The sequence below is a fragment of the Pituophis catenifer genome, unplaced genomic scaffold (assembly GCF_029215685.1).
Source record: "Pituophis catenifer annectens isolate HBS135680 unplaced genomic scaffold, rPitCat1.0.hap2 SCAF_16, whole genome shotgun sequence".
Classification (NCBI taxonomy): Eukaryota; Metazoa; Chordata; class Lepidosauria; order Squamata; family Colubridae; genus Pituophis; species Pituophis catenifer.
Genome location: NW_027256896.1, coordinates 9,405,974 through 9,429,264, shown reverse-complemented (window position 1 = coordinate 9,429,264; position 23,291 = coordinate 9,405,974). Strand labels below are relative to the sequence as shown.

The 23,291-nt window shown below is 45.3% G+C and overlaps 1 protein-coding gene across 1 annotated transcript in view; it reads right to left on the bottom strand.

Annotated features, from left to right (window-relative positions):
* CFAP70 (cilia and flagella associated protein 70) overlaps positions 1-23,291 on the bottom strand; it is a 45,128-nt gene that overhangs the window by 3,477 nt on the left and 18,360 nt on the right. The window contains exons 14-21 of the mRNA XM_070955062.1: positions 20,740-20,855; positions 19,825-20,016; positions 15,731-15,877; positions 11,598-11,722; positions 5,818-5,970; positions 3,756-3,917; positions 2,424-2,513; positions 340-441 (exon numbers count right to left, since the gene is read on the bottom strand). Coding sequence (XP_070811163.1) covers positions 340-441; positions 2,424-2,513; positions 3,756-3,917; positions 5,818-5,970; positions 11,598-11,722; positions 15,731-15,877; positions 19,825-20,016; positions 20,740-20,855 — 1,087 coding nt within the window. The remainder of the gene's footprint in view (positions 1-339; positions 442-2,423; positions 2,514-3,755; positions 3,918-5,817; positions 5,971-11,597; positions 11,723-15,730; positions 15,878-19,824; positions 20,017-20,739; positions 20,856-23,291) is intronic.

Below are 23,291 nucleotides of genomic sequence, written 5' to 3'. Positions count from 1 at the left end.
TATCTGGGGGCTGGGCAGAGGACAGAATGTATTTGCCTTCAGTATGGAAGGGATTGCCACTCTCGAATTGGCCTTTTTAGTCATACCAGATGCTGTTTTAGGACCTCTTTCCAGAGCACGATACCATAGTCTTTTGAAGACTGAAGGTTGCCAATGTGTATTAAGTTACTAACTTCTGCACCTGCTATCTAACCATTTGTACAATAAGTCCCACGTTAAGTAATACTCTGATTCCTCTTTATCTTGAAGTTCCATCGTTATCCTACGATCTCAATCCTACGATCGCAGGGAAGAGCAAATTCTCAGCCGTTGGGATAAAACGAACCTCTGGAGACTCACCTTCATGCAGACCAAAGCGAGGTAAGCCCAGACTTCCGGATTGCTGTTGTTGAGGGCGTTGGCTTCAGAGAGAGCGTCTTCTGCCTCGGCCATCTCTTTGAGCTACCGGAAAGAGATTTTACTCATGAAAAACCAACATCAGCCTATCTAAAAAAAAAAGGTTAACTCGTGGCAACTGGAATCCGAGACTCCCAAAGGTGCCTTTTTTTTCCCTAAGAGGCAACTGGACTTTCTAGGATAGGATAGGATAGAATAATTAGAAGAGAAGAGAAGAGAAGAGAAGAGAAGAGAAGAGAAGAGAAGAGAAGAGAAGAGAGGAATGGAATGGAATGGAATGGAATGGAATGGAATGGAATAGAATAGAATAGAATAGAATAGAATAGAATAGAATAGAATAGAATAGAATAGAATAAGAGAAGAGAAGAGAAGAGAATAAGAATAGTAGAATAATAGAATAGAATAGAATAGAATAGAATAGAATAGAATAGAATAGAATAGAATAGAATAGAATAGAATAAGAGAAGAGAAGAGAGGAATGGAATGGAATGGAATGGAATGGAATAGAATAGAATAGAATAGAATAGAATAGAATAGAATAGAATAGAATAGAATAGAATAGAATAGAAATAGAATAAGAATAGTAGAATAATAGAATAGAATAGAATAGAATAGAATAGAATAGAATAGAATAAGAGAAGAGAAGAATAGAATAGAATAGAATAGAATAGAATAGAATAGAATAGAATAGAATAGAATAGAGTAAGAATAGTAGAATAAGAGAAGAGAAGAGAAGAGAAGAGAAGAGAAGAGAAGAGAAGAGAAGAGAAGAGAAGAGAAGAGAAGAGAAGAGAATTCTTCATTGGCCAAGTCTGTAGAGATTCTCAGTCATCCAGGTCATGGTTGTCCCAAGGGTGCTTTTTCAGGAGACAACTGGACTTTCTTGTTTTTCTCTGAAGACATTTCGCTTCTCATCCAAGAAGCTTCTTCAGCTCTGAGCTTCTTGGATGAGAAGTGAAATGTCTTCAAAGAAAAACCAGAAAGTCCAGTTGCCTCTTGAAAAAAAAGCACCTTTGAGACAACCACGACCTGAATGACTGACAATCTCCATAGATACAGGTAACCCTCGACCTACAACAGTTCATATAGTGACTGTTCAAAGATACAACGGCACTGAAAAAAGTGACTAATGGCCATTTTTCAAAGTTACAACCTTTGTACCATCTCCATGATCACGTGACCAAAATTCAGATGCTTGGCAACTGACTCATATTTATGACAGTTGCAAGTGTCCCGGGATTGTGTGATTCACTTTTGCAGCCTTCTGACAAGCAAAGTCAAGGGGGAAGCCAGATTCGCTTAACAACCGACTGGGAGAGGGATCTTGGAGTCTTAGTGGACAACCAACTAAATATGAGCCAGCCATGTGCAGTGGCAGCCAAAAAAGCCAATGCAATCCTAAATTGCATTAACAGAGGGATACAATCAAGATCAAGTGAGGTACTAATACCACTCTATAAAGCCTTAGTAAGACTACACCAAGAATACTGCATCCAGTTTTGGTCACCACACTATAAAAAAGATGTTGAGACTCTAGAAAGAGTCTCAGAGGAGAGCAACCAGGACGATTAGGGGCCTGAAGGCTAAAACATCCAATGAACGGTTGCAGGAACTGGGCATGGCTGGTCTAGTGAAGAGAAGGAGCAGGGGAGACAGGATAGCAGTCTTCCAATATTTGAGGGGCTGCCATAGAGAGGAGGAGGTCAAGCACCTGAAGGCCAGACAAGGAACAATGGATGGAAACTGAACAAGGAGAGATTTAACCTGGAAATAAGGAGAAATTTTCTGATAGTGAGAACAATCAACCAGTGGAACAGAAGTTGCCTTTTGGAAGTTGTGGGAGCTTCATCACTTGAGACTTTCAAGAAGAGACTGTGATGCAGCTCCCACAACTTCCAAAGGCAACTTCTGTTCCACTGAAGTCTCCTGCTTGAGCAGGGGACTGGACTAGAAGATCTCCAAGGTGCCTTCCAACCTAGTCTTCTATGTTCTACAAATCTGAAGGCCAAAAGGACTCCATCTCTTACCCTGTAGCAAGCGATTCCTACTCCCAGCCAGGTGAGACAAGAAGGTGATTTCTTACTCGCCAGGAGGTAAATGTGCTTGGCTTTGTCATACTGCCAAAAGAAAAGAGAAGAGAGAATTACTCTCCAGGCTGGGGCAATTTAGGATGGTTTCTCCTTGCTCGTTGACAAAAACGACCTGCAGTTCTCCAAACGGAAAGAGGTCATTAGCAGCTGTTTGAACATGACTTGCTCCAGGCAGGCGGTTAGAGAAGGCTCATAAAACTCATAAAAATCATCACAGAATACAGGATGGTGTGATAGAACCCATCTTGGCTATGCGGAAAAAAACAAGATCCAAAACTCAGAGGGCAAAGGGAAGCATTACGGAAGGATTAAGTATGAAATTAGCTTTGACCAATGGCTGGAATGTATTTTCTCCCAAATGGGAAAAGTATACTTTTTTTTTTTTTTTTTGCTTCTTTCTTCTGTCTAAGTAGTTTTTCCGGGTGGGTAGGTGGGAAGAAACTGGTTGAAGCAAATTGTTATGATTATTAAAATGATCGTTAAATTATTTTCATGGGAAATAATTGCTTCTTCGTCTACGGCAGTGTTTCCCAAACTTGGCTATTTTAAGATGCATGGACTTCAATTCCCAGAATTTCCCAACCAGTATGCCTGGTTGAGGAATTCTGGGAGTTGAAGTCCATATATCTTCAAAGGGTCAAGTTTGGGAAACACTGGTCTACGGTCCTGATTGCGCAAAGCGGCATGACCTCAAACTGAGGTCTCCTCAAGTCTCAGAGGAAACCCCAGACTCAACAAATCCACCCCAACTTCTCAACATAGTATAATACTGGTCATTATCTTTACAGTGTACATTGGTACTACCCTGTTTTCCCCCAAAATAAGACATCCCTGATAATAAGACCAATCGGGCTTTGGAGCGCATGGCAATAAGACCAAGCACTTATTTCAGGGTTCAAAAAAATATAAGACAGGGTCTTATTTTCGGGAAAACATGGTAACGGCACTAGCAATTACCCTGTTTCCCTGAAAATAAGACCCAACCGGAAAATAAGCCCTAGCATGATTTTTCGGGATGCTTGTAATATAAGCCCTACCCCAAAAATAAGCCCTGGTTAAGTTTGTCAACCAGATGGAGGCGTTTAGTACTGTATTTCCCCCAAAATAAGACCTAACCAAAAAAATAAGCCATAATGTGTCTTTTGGAGCAAAAATTAATATAATACCCAGTGAGACAATGTTTCTGCCCATCAAAGTTCTACGGGGCAGTCATCTCAAGTCAACGAATCCACCAGGATCTTCTTGTTGGTCCCATTTCTACCTTCTCACCTCCTTGCCTCCCAGATAGATGGATCCCAGTCGCAGGTACACAGTATGCATATCCTTCGCGTCCGTCACAAAGCTGATAGTGCGTTCGTAGCAGGACTTTGCTTCACTGAAATTCCCGGTCAAGTAGCAGAGATGGCCTTTTTGAGCCCAAACCTCTGGATTCTAGAGAGGTAGCAGAGAAAGGGAGGGGGTTAAGCATGACCTGTGGAGGCTGGCAATGAATCATAGGATGAGAAGGCTGGAAGGGACCTTGGAGATCTTCTAGTCCAGGGGTCTGCAACCTTAATCACTCAAAGAGCCATTTGGACCCCTTTCCCACAGAAACGAAAACATCGGGAGCCACAAAACCCTTCCTGTGCCTGACTATTTCTTCAGCAGCCAAAAAACTAGCATATGTAGTTGAATTAAATGTTCTGTTTTCTTCTGAAACTTTTCTTTTCTTGGATTTATCCATGGTTGGCCTGCCAGGGGTTGAAAAGCTCAATAAATCATGTGCCGGCGGGTGTCGCGCATTGGCGGTTGTGATGTATATTTCGAGTGACAGGGAGCCGCAGCAGAGGGATGAAAGAGCCACATGCGGCTCCAGAGCCACAGGTTGCTGACCCCTGTTCTAGTCCCAACCCTCTAGACAAGGCAGGAGACCTTACATCATCCTGGTCGAATCAATACTTTTCCCCTTAAAACCTACATAGGAAATGGGGGATGGTGAGTGGAAAATTCAGAAATAATTAAAACAATTGGGGATGTTGATAAGGGAGAGCTCATTCGATCCAAGAGCCAGGATAATTCTAGAATTGAAGTCCACTACCTGGGAAGATGTTCTAGAATAAAACTGGTCCATCTGCCCCTTGGAGTTGGAACATATCTAAAAGGTAAAGGTTCCCCTCGCACATATGTGCTAGTCATTCCCGACTCTAGGGGGCGGTGCTCATCTCCATTTCAAAGCCGAAGAGCCAGCGCTGTCCGAAGACGTCTCCGTGGTCACGCGGCCGGCATGACTCAACGCCAAAGGCGCACAGAACGCTGTTACCTTCCCACCAAAGGTGGTCCCTATTTTTTCTAGTTTCATTTTTTACGTGCTTTTGAACTCCTAGGTTGGCAGAAGCTGGGACAAGTAATGGGAGCTCATCCCGTTATGCGGCACTAAGGATTCGAACTGCTAAACTGCCAACCTTTTGATCGACAAGCTCAGCGTCTTAGCCAATGAGGCACTGTGTCCCTTTCAAGTTAGGGGGGCATTAAAATGCAACCCCCTAAACTTTTGTCTTAGCATGCTAAGTCCATTGAAGTAGAGAACAGGTACTTTTACGGCGTTTGAAATGATAGCAGTGAAAGAAAAGCAAGATCTGAGCCCAAAGGCGCAAAAGTTACATATTGAAAGTCTCCCCATATCCCTCCCCACCAGGGACCCAGGCTGAATGTCCAATCCATGTCCCACATAGTGTCATGTGGATCACATCTTCAGGTGTTGTCACCAGTGATGAAATCCATTTTTTTTGACTACCGGTTCTGTGGGCGTGGCTTGGTGGCCGTGGCAGGGGAAGGATACTGCAAAATCTCCATTCCCACCCACTCCAGGGGAAGGATACTGCAAAATCCCCATTCCCTCCCCACTCCTGGGGGAAGGATATTGCAAAATTTCCATTCCCACCCCACTCTGTGGCCAGACAGAGGTGGTATTTGCCGGTTCTCCGAACTACACAAAATTTCCGCTATGGGTTCTCCAGAACCTGTCAGAACCTGCTGGATTTCACCCCTGGTTTTCATCCATCTGGAATTCTAAGACGGTTGGCCTTGACTGGGTGTGAACTATTCCATTCAGCAGCGCAGTAATTCCAGAGAGCAAACCTCCTTTTTAGTTCACCTGGGCCTTCATTACACCAGCACACTTCCCAAACCCCAAAGCCATGCCCCCCACCCCCACCCCCCGTTACTATGGCAGCCGGTACCAAGCAAGCATCGAAGAGAAAAGCCATGCTGGAGATCCAGGCTGACACAATCCATCAAGTTAACTCTAGTTGGGTAATTAGAGAATCCCAAAATGCTAAGGAGAGGTACGCACCAGGTAATCAATCTGCATAGCCGTTTCCAAGCTGTCTTCTGATTGGTCATATTCCTTCTTGAGCATGTAGGTCTGGGCCAGCACCAAGTAATAGTCACAGCTGGGGCCTCCTTGAGGGGAGATCAACTCATGCGCCAGCGCCCTGTGAACAAACTGGAAGGAAAGAGCCCATTATTGCTGCAGGGCCACTGGAATCCCCCGACTCCTAGTCTTCGTTTTCCTACTCCTAGGAGTCTCTTTGGGACTGCCTCTTGCCCTACTGATGGAAGCAGGAGAGGGGAGGCCTCTCTGAACAATGTTTTCAGTAGCTAGGACAGTGATGGCTAGCCTTTTTGCCATCACGTGCCAGGAGCAGAGGGGGAGGGGGGTCACGTGCATGCGTGCCCACACCCATAATTCTACGCAGTGGGACCAGAGGTCAGCAAACAGGCCATTTCCGGCCTCCAGAGGGCCTCCGGGAGGGAGAAGGTCGTTTTCTCCCTCCCCAAGTTCCTAGAAAGGCTCTGGAGCCTGGGGATAGCATAAAACGGGCCTTCCAGTCCCACCAGAAGTTGGTAAACGGGCCATTTCCGGCCTCCAGAGGACCTCCGGAGGGGTGGGGAAGGCAGTTTTTGCCCTCTCCAGACTCCTAGAAAGGCTCTGGAGTCTGGAGAAAGAGAAAAAACGGCCCTTCCCCCCCCCCAAGGCCCTCCGGAGGCAGGAAACGGCCTGTTTGCCAACTTCCGGTGGGACTGGAAGGCCCCAAAATCAGCTGACCAGCGCACATGCATGTCGGAGCTGAACTCACATGAGGCTACGCGATATGGCTACGCATGCCACCTGTGGCACATGTGCCATAGGTTCGCCATCACGGAGCTAGGAGCTTCTTTGATTAACGTTTCTAGTTCTTTGAACTAATAAAGCAAGCTCATCATCACGAATGCAGAGTCTGATAAGAACTGGTTCAAATTTGCTAAAAACACAAACTGTGCAACATTGAGTAATTTGCAAACTTATTATGCTTCATTCATCTTCTTTTAATGATCCCATAATCCCTTTCAGGGCGGAGTCTGGGCAAGTGAATGGAGCGGAGTGTTTACTGGCCGGATGCCTTTCCTATCGCCAATGCGGAGGTTTTTTTCCCCCCAGCAGATATATTCTCATTGTGCCCAGAGAGAGAAATGTCTACCTAGAATCGAACTCATAGCTTCTTGAATGTGAGGCGAGGACTCCTCCTCTAGGCCACCGCACCACTCAAACTTATTATGCTTCATTGTAATATAAAAAAACCACTTCTGAGTGTGAGGAGGAGCATTACATGATCATGCTAAGAACATTATGGGATGCTATGAAATGTTACGTGGAACATATAAAGCTGATGAGCATGCTTGTCACATAATAGGAGCCTTGATGGTGCTGCGGTTAAAGTGCAGTATTGCAGGCAAACTCTGCCCACAGTCTGGAGTTCAATCCTGACGGTCTCAAGGTGGATCCTTCTGAAGTCAGTAAAATGAGGACCCCGATTGTTGGAGGCAAAATGCAAATAATGCTGACATTATAAACCCGTCTAGCGAGTGCTATAAAGCGCTATGGGGTGGCATATCAGCCTAAATGCTATTGCTGTTGCTATATGAACCAAATGATGCTAACCAATGAAAAAAACACATTCCAAACAGTTCAAATATGTTTGAACTGTATATAAAGTGATTCTAAGGGGCTTCTCTTTACTTATGCAAAAATAAAGAGATATTAATCTACCTTTCCAACTAGGATTCTATGTTGAAACTCTAGAAAGACTGCAGAGAAGAGCAACCAAGAGGATTAGGGGATCCTATACCCATGATGGCGAACCTATGGCACACGTGCCACAGGTGGCACACGGAGCCATATCGGTGGGCACGTGAGGTCAGCTCCGGCAGGCATGCGCATGCCAGTCAGCTGATTTTCGGGCCTTCTGGGCCCACCAGAAGTAGGGAAACAGGCTGTTTCTGGATTCCGGAGGACCTCTGGGCAGGTGGGGAAGGCCGTTTTTGCCCTCCCCAGGCTCCTAGAGAGGCTCTGGAGCCTGGGGAGAGCAAAAAACGAGCCTACCAGGCCCACCGTGCCATCATGTGCCAGAAGCAGGGGGAGCATGGGGAGGGCATGCGTGCATGCCTGGGGGACAGGGCGCATATAAGTATATAAGGCACCCACGCGTGATTTCCCCATGCTCCCCCGCTTTTGGCACGCAATGGCAAAAAGGTTAGCCATCACTGCCCTATACCATTACAGACAAGTGGCTGTCCAGTCTCTTAAAAGTCTCCAGTGATGAAGCACCCACAACTTCTGGAGGCAAGTTCTTCCACTGGTTAATTGTCCTCCCTGTTAGGGAGTTTCTCCTTAATTCCAGGTTGCTTCTCTCCTTGATTACTTTCCATCCATTGTTTTTTTTTTTTTTTTTGTCTTGCCTTCTGGTGCTTTGAAAAATAAATGTCTATGGAGATTCTCCATCATCTAGGTCATGGTTGTCTCAAACCATGTGTTTTTTTTAGGAGGCAACAGAAGTTTCTTGTCTTTCTTGGAAGACACCCAAGAAGCTTCTTTAGCTCTGATTGGATGGCTGGGGAATGGAAGGATGCTGCACTAGATACCTGACTAGGTGGCTCAGTGGCTAAGACACTTCAGCTTGTCGATCAGAAAGGTCGGCAGTTCGGCGGTTCAAATCCCTAGTACAGGTCTCCTCATGAGTCACCAACCTTTTGGACCTCAGGGACCACTAAATTCATAATTTTAAATCCCACGGACCACTAATATGATCTGCCTAATGACTGGCTGGGTGGGCGTGGCAAGGTGGTCATGTGACTGGGTGGGCGTGGCCAACTCAATGTCACTCACATCGAGGGGCACCTTGCCAGCCTCTACTCACTACTCCTCACCTGCCCGCCTGGGCTCCTTAGGGCCCCAACGGAAAGCAGTTGCTGGAGTTAAGCAGCCACCATGAGAAAGAGTTGGCAAAACAGCTGGCTCAGTTCAAATTGGATCTGACCGAAAAGGAGGCTCAGCAGAAGCACCTAATTGAGGACTAGGAGCATAGGCTTCCCAAGCAGAGGGAAGACCTGCGGGAGTGCAAAACACCTCATTGAGGACTAGGAGCATAGGCTTTCCATGCAGAGGGAAGACCTGCAGGAGTGCAAGGCCAGATACTGGTGCTTGGAGGCTCAGCGCGCTGAGATGGTCAGCCAGTTCCAGGCCATGATGCAGTCCCACTGGAACAAGGCCCTCCAGCTCTTCATCACCAGCGGTGCTTCCCTCCAGCCTTTGCCCAAAGCCCCACACCAGGAGGCTGAAGCAGACACCAAATTGGAATTTTTGCCCCCCTCCAACCCACACAAAAAGACCCGAAGGGGGAGACTCTCTGCAGCAGCACAAATGTTCATTGCATGTATCCGGCCCAGGGGGCGTAGTTTGAGGACCCCTGATTTAGTGCAATATAAAAAATGGAAATAATTTTTCTGGGGACCACCAAAATGTTCTTACGGACCACCAGTGGTCCACGGACCACCAGTTGGTGACTGCTGGACTAGATGACCTCCAAGGTCCCTCCCAACTGTTACTGTTACACATCCTTTGGGGGAAAAAGTTGACTCCCCCCTCCTCTTTGTAGCAGCCCCTCAAATGCTGGAATACTGCTATCATGTCCTCTCCTAGTCCTTCCTTCCTCTAGACTAGCCATACCCAGATCCTGCAACCGTTCTTCATATGTTTTCGTCACCGGGGCTTTTAATCATCTTAGTTGCTCTTTTCTGCACTGTTTTTTCCAAGGTCTTAACATCATTTTTGTAATGTGCTGACCAAAACTGGATGTAAGTCTTCTTTGTTTCATTAGTGTCATAAAACAGCTTGAGGCATCCGCTGCCTGCCCCCAGGATGCCTTCACTCTGTCTGAACACCAGACGGTGATTTTGCTGAGCCCCGCGACAGAGCCGAGAAGACAAGCGGAGAGATTCAGGACAATAGATCAGTGCGGTGGCAGCTTTTTTCTGGCTACACAGCAAGCTCTCGGTTCTAGCAAGTTTCACTGCTGGGGAAAGGCTTTCAGAGATGAAAGGGAATTAAGCTGAGAGAAAGGAAAAGGGTGATATTCGAGAAGTAATGGCAATCAGCGATGTAATTTAGAAAGATCACTGCCTGGCCCAACAATCATGTTGAAAAATCATATCCAGGTTCTGGGTGCTCGAAATACAAACATAATGATACACACACACACATACATATATACCATATTTTTCGGAGTGTAAGACGCACCGGACTATAAGACACACCTACCTACCTTTTTTGGTGAGGAAAACAAGAAAAAGAAATCTGCCTCTGCCTCCCAGCAATTTTGCTTCCTTGCAGCAAACAGCAAACAGCCTGCTTTACTTTAATTTTCGTTTTCAGCATAGCTTGATTAGCACAAGAAGAAAAAAAAATCTGCTCCAGCAATTTAGCTCCTTGCAGCAAGCAAAAGCCCAAGCAAAACAACTGAGAGTTGGGAGGCCCATCCAATCAACTTGTGCTAATTAGGCTGTGCTGAAGCTGAAACGAGCTGTTTCTTCTTACTGCTTGCTGCAAGGAGCTAAATTGTTAGGAGGCAGAGGCCAAAGGATGGGGGGCCAGTGGGCGGGTGGGGCTACATTCGGTGTATAAGACGCACCTAAATTTTCACCCCCTTTTAGGGGGGAAAAAGGTGCGTCTTATACTCTGAAAAATATGGTATATACTAGCTGATAACCCAGCATTGCCCGTGTATTTATTTATCCCAATCCTGTATTAGACAGGAAGAGCAACTTCACCCTGAGCCCTGATTTTGGCAAGAATTAAATTACTTAGAAATGTTTCCCCTGTGCACCCAAAAGCGTCAAGTAAGATGATACCACCTTGTTGTTTTGCTAGCTGATCCATGATCATTTGGACGTTGTAGTTCTTTTCTCGTATGTACGTATTGTCCGCACCAAGAGGGAGCCCCCTTATGGAGTACTGTGAAGTCGTTACCATGGCAACTCCACTGTGCTGTACAGTAGAAGCCATTTTAAGGCACAACAGGTTGTATCTTAACAGAACGCACATCCCGATGGGTGTTAGGGGTGTCTTACCCCCCCACAGTATTTCTTTCCAGTAAGTCATCTGTGAACCTCTGGTGAACATCTGGTTGAAATTGCTCAACGAAGTGCAGGTAAGTGAGTGGAGAGAAATATGTAAGTCCGATTTTCACAGAACTACAGGAAGTCTTCAATTTAGGGTTGAAAGTGGCAAGAAAAAATGGGGCCAAAACTCACTTAACAAATGTTTCCCTCAGCAACAGACATGTTGGGATCAAGTGTGGTCGTAAATCCAGGACTACCTCGAATACTAATTCCGAATAATACTCAATAATAATAAATCAATGAATTAAATAAAGGAATAATAAAAGCATTCCTGCTCACTATGTCAGTCTCTCTCAAATCACCCCCGCCCTCTCACAAAGACATCACAAAACAAATTTGTGTGACCTTAATCCTGCCCTCTCTGCTTCTGTGGCAGAAAAAGGAAGGGTTGGCTGTTACCCCAAAGGATGGATGTATTCTTGGCATTGCCTAAATCACGGGTGTCAAACTCGCCACGTCACGTTGCCGTCACATGATGTCTTGCGACGTTTTTTTCCTTTCGCAGAACTGGGATGGGCCTGGCCTGTGCGTGACACATTTGGCCCACGAGCTGCCAGTTTGACACCCCTGGGCCCTAAATCAATGCGCCTAAACATTTTCCTGGTCTCCTCCAGCCTCGGGTGACCCTGCACTCACCTGAAGGGCATTGACATCCAAGAGGAATTTTATTGTTTCCATGAAAATAGAGGTGGTTTGCTGGGGTTGTTGTATGACCAGGCTCAGGTCTGGTTCAAATGCAACTGCCGCAGGTTTGGAAATTTCTGAAATGAAACCGAAAGAGCAAGGAGTTTGAGGGAAATGCCAACATAGCAGGTCAGCTTGGTCGCTCAACGGTGAGACTCTGGTGAAGTGGGCATAACAGCGTCTGCATTTTCTGTGTCGCATGAGAAGAGCACATCTTCCTTCCCCTGTCCTTACCACTTTCTCTAGAGGGACTTAGAATAACAGAGTTGGAAGGGACCTTGGAGGTCTTCTAGTCCAGCCTCCTGCTTAGGCAGGAAACCCTACACCACTTCAGACAAATGGTTATCCAACCTCTTCTTTAAAACTTCCAGTGTTGGAGCATTCACAACTTCTGGAGGCAGGTTGTTCCACTGATTCATTGTTCTAACTGTCAGGAAATCTCTCCTTAGTTCTAAGTTGCTTCTCTCCTTGATTAGTTTCCACCCATTGCTTCTTGTCCTGCCCTCAGGTGCTTTGGAGAATAGCTTGACTCCTTCTTTGGGGCAGCCCCTAAGATATTGGAAGACTGCTATCATGTCTCCCCTAATCCTTCTTTTCATTAAACTAGACATACCCAGTTCCTGCAACTGTTCTTCATATGTTTTAGCCTCCAGTCCCCTCATCACCCTGGTTTGTTTGTTTGTTTGTTTGTTTGTTTATTTATTTATTTATTTATTATTTATTTATTTATTTATTTATTTATTTATTTATTTATTTATTTATTTATTTATTTATTAAATTTATATCCCGCCCTTCTCCCTGAAGGGACTCAGGGTGGTGAACAGCCGAGAATTAAAATAACATACAATATAAAAGTTAAAATAATTAAAAATAAATTAAATTAAACGGTCGCCCCAATTTAAAACCCCTAGCTATACAATTAAAAACTAACCCATAAAACCTATTCAGACCAGGCCGGCTTGCTGAAATAAAAATGTCTTCAGGGCCTTATGGAAAGTGCGGAGATCCAGAATCAGCCGTATTCCGGGAGGTAGCTTGTTCCAGAGGGCAGGTGCTCCCACAGAGAAGGCTCTCCCCCTGGGGGCCGCCAGCCGACATTGCTTGACTGACGGCACCCTGAGGAGGCCCTCTCTGTGAGAGCGTATTGGCCGGTGGGAGGTTATTGGTTGCTCTTCTCTGCACTCTTTCTAGAGTCTCCACATCTTTTTTACATCGTGGCGACCAAAACTGGATACCGTATATTCCAAGTGTGGCCTTACCAAGGCATTATAAAGTGGCATCAACACTTCACGTGATCTTGATTCTATCCCTCTGTTTATGCAGCCTAGAACTGTGTTGGCTTTTTTGGCAGCTGCTGCACATGGCTGGCTCATATTTAAATGGTTTTCCACTAGGACTCCAAGATCCCTCTCACAATTACTACTATTGAGCAAGGTACCACATATACGGTACCTGTGCATTTTGTTTTTCTTGCCTAAATGTAGAACCTTGGTTTTTTCACCATTGAATTTCATTTTGTTAGATAGCGCCCAATGTTCAAGTCTGTCAAGATCCTTCTGTATCTTGAGCCTACCTTCTGGAGTGTTGGCTATTCCTGCCAGTTTGGTGTCATCTGCAAATTTGATGAGTTCCCCATCTATCCCCTCGTCTAAGTCATTGATGAAGATGTTGAAGAGTACTGGGCCTAAAACAGAGCCTTGGGGTACTCCACTGCATACTTCCCTCCATGTAGATGCAGTTCCATTGAGGACTACACATTGAGTGCGGTTGGACGATTGAAAACATCCTGTCATATTGTATTATTGTGTGGTTTGGAAGCATTACTGTTTTGGATAGGAACGCAGTGCAGAGAGTGGTGAAGACGGCAGAAAAGATTATTGGAAGTTCACTTCCTTCTATCCAGGTCATGGCATATAAGTGATGCTTGACCAGGGTCCGGAGTGTTGTCTGGGACTCTACACATCCTCTCCATGACCAGTTTCCTTTGTTACCTTCTAGGAGGAGGCTTCACAATATCAGAAGCAGAACAATGAGATTCTGGAACCGCATTGTACCATAGAGTATCAACTCTGTTAATGCTCAAGATTCTTTTTTCTGCTATGTATTCTAAATGAACTGTGATTAATATATGTGTGTTTGTGTATGTATATGTATGTGTGTGTGTGTATGGATGGATAGGTAGATATAGATAATGATTGATAGATAGATAGATAGAGAGAGAGAGAGAACGCATATGTATGTGTATGAATGTATATATATGTATGTCTTTGGTTATTCGGGTTTTCTCCCACGTAAAAGTGTCTTGGCAATGTTTCGACGAAGTCTCATTCGTCATCTTCAGGCTGATGTTTTCGGCTTCGTGCTTCTAGAAGCAATCAGCCAATCAGAGCACAACCAACCCCCCATCCAATCAGAGCACAGCCAAGCCCCCAACCAATCAGAACACACCTCCACCCAATCAGAACACAGCCAAGCTCCAACCCAATCAGTTCACACCCCCACTGGCAGTTAAAGGAAGAAACAGCTGCGATCAAACATTGCTCCTAGAAGCACGAAGTCGAAAACATCAGCCTGAAGATGACGAATGAGACTTGGTCGAAATGTCGCCAAGACACTTTCAATTTTATGCGGGAGAAAACCCAAATAACCAACATATGTAAGTTTTCACAGGTATATATATGTGTACAGTTAATATCTCGGGTTTCTTCCCGTGTAATTGTAAACATATCCCTAAAAGGGTAGTAGCATATATATATATATTCTTTCGAGAATGGACATCAGAATTTCAGTTTTTAATGTGCCAGTGTTTTCACAGAAAAAAAAGTGATAATAAATGTTATCTCATCTCACCTCAACTCACCCTTATTTTATCTTACCTTATCTGGAAACTGAGAATCAGCAATTATTCTTTGTTTCCCAGTGCTTGGTTAATAGAAGTTCAGTTCTGGAACCTTGCTTTGCAGGCTTGCATTGAGTTTCCAGCTGGACCTCAAGTTGTGTAGCAGTGTCAGCAAGCTCTTGCCACATTCATCAGAGTGACGAATACAGTTTGCGGCATTGCTTTGCAAGCTCTGGGCCTTGTGTGTGTGAGCATATGTGTCAGTGGCGAAATCTTCCCCAGATCGCCACTGGTTTGCTGCACGCGCATACCCGGTGTGCACCAAAAGCGTGCTATGCGCACGCATGCACCAAAGGCATGCTGCGCGTGCATGCGCAGTACACACCAAACGCACGCTTTGCACAGAAAAAGAAGACTTCACTAGGTAAGTAGAACAGCAAGGGGGGAAACAGCTGTGCCGCATGATTTAGCTTTGTTAGAAAGCAGGATTTCCTGCTTTCTAGAGAAGCTAAACTGTGCAGCACAGCTGATCATCGGAAATACCGGTTCGACTGAACCGGTAGCTTTTTAAACTACCGATTTGTTTGAACTGGAAGTTTTTTTAAACTACCAGTTTGTCTGAACTGGCAGCTTGTTTAAACTAATGGTTTGTCTGAACACGTAGTTTTTATCACTACGGGTTCGCCTGAACTGGTAGTTTTTATCACTACAGATTCACCTGAACTGGAGCGAACCGGTAGAATTTCACCCCTGATATGTGTGTGTGTGTGATGTGGCAAGGGAAGACCAAAAGGAGCAGGACTTCCAGCGCAACACCGCAAGGCTCCTATGGCCAATCTGTGCCCACCCAACCCCAGCTGATGCTGGGGCTAGAAGGCTTTGAGAAAGCTTTGGCTAAATGGCCCCACCTTGAATTTCAACATGCAACACAACTCCTTGCATGGCAACATGATACTGAGGTGATGGACAGGGGTGGAACCTGAATGAAAGATGAAAGGAGGGCTGTCTATGGAGATTCTCAATCATCCAGGTCATGGTTGCCTCAAAGATGTTTTTCCAAAAGGCAACTGGACTTTCTTGTTTTTTTTTTTAATTTTTCCTGGAAAATGTTTCACTTCTTATCCAAGAAGCAGAAGAAACCCAAGAAAATCTACTTGCCTTTTTGGAAAAGCACCTTTGGGAGATGAACGGAGAGGCCCTCCAAAAGATAAGGAGCTGTCTTTAGCTATCCCTTAAGACCGCCTACCTCTCTGTGTGCTCATCCTAAATTTACTGGGTGTAACGGACAATCTCTTGAACGGTTTATGTACGGTATCTTCTTCGGGTGCACGAAGGGAGCTGGTTGGCTCTGAAGACTCTGCTTGGATTTTCACTGCGGATTCTGGAGATTCTTCTGGAGATAAAAAGGAAATCAACCTATATGAGGACACAAAAAGCAGGCCTGATTTGACCAGCCTCTTTAACTGGATAGCAGAATTATGTTCAGCAGAAAGTCCCCCATCTAGACTACAATCTAAATGGTAAAAGGTAAAGGTTTCCTCTCGCCAGTCATGTCCAATTCTAGGGGGCGATGTTCATCTCCGTTTCCCAGCAGAGGGAGCCGCCGTTGTCTGAAGAGGCTTCCGTGGTCATGTGGCCGGCATGACTATACGCAAGGTGCACGGGAATGCTGTTACCTTCCCACCGAAGTGGTACCTATTTATCTACTTGCATTTGCATGCTTTCAAACTGCTAGGTGGGCAGGAGCTGAGACAAGTGACAGGAGCTCACTCCGTCACACGGTGCTCGGGTCTCGAACTGCCGACCTTCCAGTCAACAAGCTTACAACTTGTTTAACACTGGTCAGGAATTCAGTTAACTTTCTGAGTTCATTTATGGGTCACGCAGTTTGTTGACCAAGGGAATCCATGAGAAGAATGTCAGTGTTCTGGTAAGAGCTCTTCACTGACTGTCACCATCAGCCAATTCCTAAAGAGAAAATTCTTGATGGTAAGAACAATTAATCAATGGAACAATTCGCCTCCTGGAATTGTAAGTGCTTCATCGCTGGAGATTTTCAAAAATAGACTGGACAACCATTTGTCTTCTGCCTTGGGCATGGGGTTAGGGTCCCTTCTGTCCCTATAATTCTATAATTCTATAGTTCCATAATTCTATTATAATTCTATAATTCTATAATAATTCTATAATTCTCTTTGTTTTTGCACATTGCTTTTTTCTGGTCCCAGGATAATGGGTCTTAGATGCCCTGGTGGTTAGAATGCGGTATTGCAGGCTAATTCTGCCAACTACCAGCAGTTTGATTCTGACCGGCTCAAGGTTGACTCAGCCTTCCATCCTTCCGAGTTTGGTAAAATGAGGACTCAGATTGTTGGGGGCAAGAGGCTGACTCTGTAAATCGCTTAGAGAGGGCTGTAAAAGCACTGTGAAGCGGTATATAAGTCTAACCGCTATTGCTGTTGCCAGGGTAACACAGAAGCTAATTATCCAAACCATGGATCCATAACCTTACAGTGTAGATGCCAAATTTAAGATGGACTCAAGGCACTCTGTTTGTCAATGCAGTGAGGTTGCCATGGAAATAATAGAAAGGCTGCAGCACTCAAAATTGCCCGGATAAAGGTGAAAGGATGACATCTGGCTACTTTGGCAGGCATAGCTGAATTCCTCTGGTGTTGTGACCCAGAAATTTGGCATTTGGCAGCTGAGCAAGAACTGAAACATCTACAAGTCAGAGAAAGGCCTGGGTACATTTTGGGCCCACCTCAGAAAATAAATAAATATCTCACTCATTTTACAAATCTGCAATGAGGCTATGTAGAAGACTTTGAGTCTCAGCTGCCATCCCGATCTGAAGCAGGGATGAAATCCAGCAGGTTCTGACAAGTTCTGGAGAACCTGTAGCGGAAATTTTGAGTAGTTCGGAGAACTGGCAAATACCACCTCTGGATGGGCCCAGAGTGGGGAGGGAATGGGGATTTTGCAATATCCTTCTCCCAGGAGTGGGGAGGGAATGGGGATTTTGCAGTATCCTTCCCCCAGGAGTGGGGAGGGTATGGGGATTTTGTAGTATCTTTCCTCTGGAGTGGGGTGGGAATGGAGATTTTACAGTATCCTTCCTCCTGGAGTGGGGTGGGAATGGAGATTTTACAGTATCCTTCCCCCAGGAGTAGGGTGGGAATGGAGATTTTGCAGTGGGCAGGGAATGGAGATTTTGCAGTATCCATCCCCCGGGAGTGGGGAGAGAATGGAGATTTTGCCGTATCCTTCCTCTAGGAGGGGGGAGGGAATGGAGATTTTGCAGTATCCTTCCCCCAGGAGTGGGGTGGGAATGGAGATTTTGCAGTATCCTTCCCCTGCCACGGCCACCAAGCCACGGCCACAGAACCGGTGGTAAAAAAATTTGAATTCCACCGTTGATCTGAAGGTCTCAGTTTGAAGCACAAAGTGCTCTATCATGAATGTGAAAACAGCTATTTGGCCCTCAAGGTCATAATAGAAAGACTGACTCAGCCTTTTGCCTTCAGAATCACCGTTCTGCACTCAAAGTAGGAATTCTTCCAGTGGAAATGGCTCAAACTCAAAACGTTTTGCCCGCCCCTGTTTTCCATCGATGGATGTAGCTAAAAAAAGAATAAATATTATATTCCACTAGCAATGGAAATGGGAGAGTGGAACATGAGGACGGGCCAAAAAAGGAAGGGTTAATTTTACCTGGGTTTTTCCTTGTAGACACAACGTCATAATGGAGGTCCACCAAGAGCAAGGGTTTCCAACTTCTGCAACTTTATGACTTGTGGACTTCAAGTCCCAGAATTCAGCATGGGCTGGCTGAGGAATTCTGGGAACTGAAGTTCACAAGTTGTAAAGTTGCTATGGTGGGAGACCTCTGAGCTAGAGAACATTGGGAGAAGCAGCTTGGAATAGGCTCTCCCGTAAACATTCTTGGCCAATGATCCTTTTTCCTATACAGGTAATCCTCGACTTATGACCACAATGGCGCCCAAAATTTATGTTCTTAAGTGAGAAATTTTTTAAGCCGTAAAATGGAGTTTGCTCCATTTTACGACTCTTCTCGCCACCTTTGTTAAGTGTATCGCTGTAGTTCTTAAGTTAGTCAAGTTAGCCAAGATGGCGCAGTTGTTAGACTGCAGTACTGCAGGCTACTTCAGCTGACTGCTAGCTGCAATTTGGCAGATCGAATCTCACCAGGCTCAAAGTTGACTCAGCCTTCCGTCCTTCCGAGGGGGGTCAAATGAGGACCCAGATTGTTTGGGGGGGGCAGTAGGCTGACTTGTAAACCGCTTAGGGAAGGCTGAAAAGCACTATAAAGCGGTATATAAGTCTAAGTACTATTGCTCACCCTTCCTTCCTTCCTTCCTTCCTTCCTTCCTTCCTTCCTTCCTTCCTTCCTTCCTTCCTTCCTCTTTCTCCTTCCTGGTGGCGCAGTGGTTAGAATGCAGTATTGCAGTCTAACTCTGCCGATTGCCAGAGGTTCGATCATGTCAGGCTCAAGGTTGACTCAGCCTTCCATCCTTCCAAGGTGGGTCAAATGAGGTCCCAGATTGTTGTGGGGCAAGAGGCTGACTCTGTAAACTGATTAGAGAGGGCTGTAAAAGCACTATGAAGCGGTATGTAAGTCTAAGTGCTATTGCTAGTCACACCGTTTTTTAAGTGAATCTAGCTTCCCCATGGACTTGGCTTGTCAGAAAGTCGACAAAGGAGATCACACAACTCTGGGACACTGCAACCGTCATAAATCGGAATCAGTTGCCAAGCCTTTGAATGTAAATCTCGTGACTATGGGGATGCTGCAAAGGTCATAAATGTGAAAAAGGGTCATAAGTCTCTTTTTTTTCTAGTGCCGTTGTGAACTGCTTTAAGTTGAGGGCTACCTGTAATGCTTTCCCCAATTTTCAAGAACACGGTAATGTCAACTCGCAAAGCATCCCTCGCCTGCTCTCGAATTGCCATAGGCAAGGGGGATGGGAAAACGGCGAAGCAGCACAGCAGCCAAAAACAAAAGCACATTCCAGACATAACTTTCTCAAGGCTGTCTCCCAGGGTTACCCACAGCGGCCAGAGTGGAGTGATCTCTACAACCCACGAAATTGCTCCATTGGCGAATGTGACTGATGACACACCCTGGGGGGAGCGGGGAAACAGGGTCAAGTCTGGGCCGTAAATTACGTGGGGTCAGAGTTGGCTTCCCTTGGAACATGCAGACATGGATTTCTTTTGAAGCTTGGCTCGAGGCTCATGATTTAATTAGGGCATCCGTCGGAACCCTGACAGGTAAAGTTTGTGACCTGTTGCCCCTCATGGGCATCGTCAGCTTACCAGAGTCCTCTGGGCCAACCAGGGACTGCGCCCGTGAAGCCAGGTATGACGTTCTTTTCTTTGCTACTGGTACTTCTTCTATGCTTGGAGGACTTGGTTTCTCTTTGGGCAGATGGGCCTTCTGGAGCTTGGTAGCCTCACGGAAGGCCATCTCGACCCGAATGTAGTTTTCCTGGATATCATAGAAAAGTCCTAAAAGGAAAGGTAGGAAAAGAAAAAGGAAGATTTCCCTCAGGAAATAATTACGGTGATGTTGAAGGAGGCATAGGAACATCAGGGTTATCAGGTTCTTTGGTATCCACCTAAAACAGCAATCATTCTCTTTATTTATTTAATAGTGATGGACCCCCTTTATTTTATGCACCTCAAAACAATGTACTTGCCTTTTGTTTTCCCAATGACAACCTGATGGGGTGGGTTGGGCTGAGAGAGAAGAACTGACCCAAAGTCACCCAGCTGCTCTTCATGACTAAGGCGGGACTAGAATTCACCATCTCCTGGGGATTGGCCCAAAGTCACTCAGCTGATTTTCATGCCTAAGGCAGGACTAGAACTCACCTTATCTCCCTTGGAATGCTCCCAGAGAACTAATTGCCAGACGCAGGGCAAGGCCAAACTTAGCACAGAGTCAAACAGAACTTTCCAAAGCTTGAACCGGCCAGATGAACTAATTGCTTAGTTCATCTTAGTTCATCGTGTGAGGGGCTGGAAAGCAGGGGGGATCATGTGCGCATGTGCAGGGGCACACATTGCATTATGGGTGCCGGCACGCACGCACACTTTCAGCACATGCCAAGAAAAAGTTTAGCCATCACTGTTATAGACTATGCAAAAAGTGTGCCGAGCACTGATGGTGTCCACACTCTGGGAATCAACATTTCCAAATCTTCCAGGTTAAATTAGCCAGATTCGTACCTAACATGGTCCAGGCCACGACACTGCTCGGCTCCACACAGGTGGCATCTTCAAAAAAGACTTCAGCCTCTTCATAATTCTGCAGCATCACAGCCATGATCCCACACAACAGCACACTGAAGAGACAAGAAACAACGAATCAAAGGAAGGCCCTTCCACTGTAAGGACAATCCTCTACATCCCATCATGGGGTTGTTCCTATCATAGTACATGGTTTAGAGAGCTCCTAAAGCAAATTTATTTGGAAAGAGAATCCAATCAGTTTGAAATTTACAATGACCATGATAATAATCTATCACTATTGTTGTATGTACACTGAGAGCTTATGCACAGGAGACAAATTTCTTGTGTGTCTAATCACACTTGGCCAATAAGAAAGTCTAGTTGCCTCCTGAAAAAGCACCTTGGGGACAACCATGACCTGGATGACGGAGAATCTCTACAGACTTTTAGCTATGCAGTTTGGGATGAACCCCCTTGGAATGGTGTGGGAGTAGGAAGGGATTTCCAGATGAAAAAATTGCAGATTACAGGAACCATTTGCACCACTCAGGTGTCCCTGAGGACACAGATAAACCTCCAAGTATTCAACGACCTTCGAAAAGGATGCAAATGACCAGCTGTCTGCAAGGAATATAAATCCTTCCACTCCCCATTATCCTGTCAGAACTGAAGAAGCTTCTAGAACACTGATGGCTAACCTTTATGTTGTCGTGTGCCAAAAGTGGGGTCACGCGGGGGGGTCGCAGGCATGTGTACCCACACCCATAATTCAATGCCCCCCCCCCCCGTGTTTGCGCTCCTCCCGCTTTTGGCACGCGATGGCAAAAAGATTACTGGTGGGCCCGGAAGTCCCATTTTTTGCCCTCCCCAGGCTCCAGAGGCTTTCTTGGAGCCTGGGGAACGGCGAAAACGGCCTTCCCCACCCTCTCCATGGCCCTCCATAGGCCGGAAATGGCCCATTTCCTGACTTCCGGTAGGCCCAGAAGGCCCAAAATCAGCTGCCCAGCGAGCACATGCGTGCTGGAGCTAAGCTCGGGCAATGCTCACGTGCCCACAGATATGGCTTTGCGTGCCACCTGTGGCACACATGGCATAGGTTCGCCATCACGGTTCTAGGATGAGAAGCGAAACGTCTTCACAAGAAAGTCCAGTTGCCTCCTGAAAAAGCACCTTTGGGACAACCATGACCTGGATGACTGAGAATCTCTACAGACTTGGCCAATGAAGAATTCGAATTCGAATTCTTCTAATTCTAAATCAGCACTCATCGCCGCTTCATTATTTATACATACTGGGGAGTGAGCCACACTCATGCCCGAGATGTACTTAAGAAGTCTAGACGACCCGGTGACCTGTTGGGTCATCGCTTCAGAGCGATTTCCTAATCTGATTCCTTTAAAAATAGTTTAATTTATATTAAATAACTGTAATGTTACATAACTAACTAATGTAAGGATAGATATAAAAATAGATGACAATGGGAAGGAAATAAATAGAAGGGAAAAATTGAATTTGATTATGATTAAGATTAGAGATGAGAATGAAGGGTAATATTGGTTCTTTAAAAAAAAATAGATAAGGAATACATATGGCAAAAAGGAAATATAGAAATTATAAACTTAATTGAAATGACTAAACATTGTTTAAATTTGTGAACCGGCCAAATACTCTGTTCAAAGAAAATATAATGTATGTTTGTATGTGTGTTTGTCTAAAAAATTAAAAAAAAAACTTTTATAAAAAAAAATAAAAAAAATGGCAGAGCTTCTAATGTACTGCCTTCGCTAGAAAGGTTTTTTTTTCAAAAATTGAGTGAGCTATTCCTCGGAATATCTGCGATTGAAAATAGCCCTCGTTGAACCGCACAGCACAGTCCAACATGAGGAACTGACCACAGGAAACATTCGATGACATTTTTGTAAATGTCACAAAGTGCTTTGTAATGTTTCTGTCATAAAATGGTTTTTAAAAGTTGTCCGATTTAAAGGCCATAACGAGTCCTGGATTTTGGATTCTATCAATTAGCCCGTTTGAGGTGCCTTGGTTGAAAATGTTTTGCCCTATGTTGTACCATCTTCATCCAATTAAAGGTTAACAGACACAAGAGTTTTAGAACAAGAAGCAACGGGTGGAAACTCATCAAGGAGAGAAGCAATTTAGAACTAAGGAGAAATTTCCTGACAGCTAGAACAATGAATCAGTGGAACAACTTGCCTCCAGAAGTTGTGAGTGCTCCAACACTGGAAGTTTTTAAGAAGAGGTTGGATAACCATTTGTCTGAAAGTTCTGACAGGTTCTGGAGAACCGGTAGCAGGAATTTTGAGTAGTTTGGAGAACCGGCAAATACCACCTCCGGCTGGCCCCAGAGTGGCGTGGGAATGGGGATTTTGCAATATCCTTCCCCTGGAGTGGGGAGGGAATGGGGATTTTGCAATATCCTTCCCCTGGAGTGGGGAGGGAATGGGGATTTTGCAATATCCTTCCCCTGGAGTGGGGACCTTGCAATATCCTTCCCCATGCCACACCCACCAAGCCACACCACGCCCACA